The sequence below is a fragment of the Arachis hypogaea genome, chromosome 9 (assembly GCF_003086295.3).
Source record: "Arachis hypogaea cultivar Tifrunner chromosome 9, arahy.Tifrunner.gnm2.J5K5, whole genome shotgun sequence".
Lineage (NCBI taxonomy): Eukaryota > Viridiplantae > Streptophyta > Magnoliopsida > Fabales > Fabaceae > Arachis > Arachis hypogaea.
This window is the reverse complement of record NC_092044.1, coordinates 119,086,476-119,088,304: the sequence shown is the minus strand read 5'-3', so window position 1 is coordinate 119,088,304 and position 1,829 is coordinate 119,086,476. Positions and strand designations below refer to the sequence as shown.

Below are 1,829 nucleotides of genomic sequence, written 5' to 3'. Positions count from 1 at the left end.
TCAGTTGGACTTGAAGATCCAAGACAGAATCTCAGTAGTCTGCGAGAATTGTCCAGTAGAAGCAGATATTCCAACCTTAACCTTGTCAGGCAGCTTAGTGCTCAAATCGACATCATAAGTAAGAGTGTCGGGTTGGGTGTCGAGATATGTAGAGACATGGACAGTTAACTTCTTATGAGCAGAGTTATATGTTATCTTTGCAGTAGTTATTGCTGCATCATGAAAATTCCAATAACAAACTTTTGAGGACCTGATAGAGTTAATATCAACTCCGATATGGGGATAATTGGGATCCCCAACTTCGGAGTTGGAAAAAGTATCAAATTCAACAGCAACAATTTTGTCAGATGCATCATTAAAGAGGCCGAGAAACATTCCAGAAGATTGAGGAGGAATTTCAGTGTCGGCACTAGCAAGGAAGAAGGCAAGACCATCACCAGGTCCAGGTGTATAATCAGTGTTATAGGGTTTTGAGATGCGAAAGACGAAGATGGTTTCAAATCCTGCTCGAAAGCCACTGTGGTCGTAGAGGTGCACAGGGTCGGAGAATAAGACTCGACCAACTCTGTTTCCCAGTGGGTTGCCCTCGTCATCGAGATTGGTGAGTCGAATGATATGGTGATCGGTAATGGTTGCGTCTCCTTGGAATTGGATCTCCTTGGAGTGCTTAGGGTCAAATTTGTGCAAGTTAAATGAGACACCCATGGCTATGGTTTTTGTGGTTTTTGGAAATGAAATGAGATGCCAAGCCTACTCCACCAGCTCGGTATTTATAGTGTGGCGATTGGTCTGATTAAGTACCTTATTAGCTTCCTTCTTAAATAGTGTAGTTATTAGTAGATAGGTTGTTTTTCACATGCATGGCCTTTAACAACCATTATTAACACTACGTCACGTCCATAGTGTAATATATATGGCGTCACCCTCTACCTTCATCACCTATCATAAATGCTTCTTATCTATACTACTACGCGTTATCATGCACTTACTCGATTCAATTATTGATGAGATATCCCTTAATACCAGAAGAAGACCCTGCTAATATATTCCTTCATTCTAGTTTAGGTAGATCGGTCGTCCATTATAAATGCTTATACTACTAACTATTTTTAATTATTTGTACTGCAAGTCTGCAACGTGTATGTGAATGCATGACTATGAGGCAAGGATATTAATCCTATAGCTTCCAAATTCCAACTATCTTCCTATTCTTATATAGTGGAATTCAAAATGTCACCATCTGCTTTGTATATCCAAGAGAGCTAGAGTTACAGTGCTGTGCTGATGCCAATACCAAGCTAAGAGTGAGTTCTTGGAGCCGACACCCAAAGAGTACAACTGTTTTTGTAGCCTTCAGCCTTGGCTAGTAGGGTTTTAGGACATCCAAAGATTGTTTTATATTAATAAATAGAGAAATGCTACAGTATAATCAGAATTTTATTATTTTGGTCATCAATTAATTATCAATGTGTAAAAATATAAGATAAATTATATTAATAAATTTTGATAACTTTTTAATATTTCTCTAATAAATAACATTAATCAAAGAATATTAAATTATTTTATATTATAAATTGTAAATTATAAAATCTTATTTCTAAATTTTAAATTATAAAAATTCTTTAAACTAAGTAATATTAATTAACTAAAAACTAATTTTTTGTATTTTTTTAAAAAAAATAGAAGAAAAAATAAAATGAATCCACAAAACTTGGAATATATCTACTATGTATATTGTAAAAATCAGAAAAAAAATAAAAGTTAAAATGAGTCGTAATCTAGCTATTTATTAGTTTATTATTTAAATATCTTTCATATATTTCATTTTT

General features: G+C 34.1%; 1 protein-coding gene across 1 annotated transcript; it reads right to left on the bottom strand.

The window, feature by feature from the left end:
• Positions 1-705, bottom strand: LOC112709640 (lectin-like). The gene has a single exon (XM_025761521.1). The coding sequence runs from the start codon at positions 703-705 to the stop codon at positions 1-3; it is 705 nt and encodes a 234-aa protein (XP_025617306.1).
• Between the last annotated feature and the right edge of the window lie 1,124 nt (positions 706-1,829).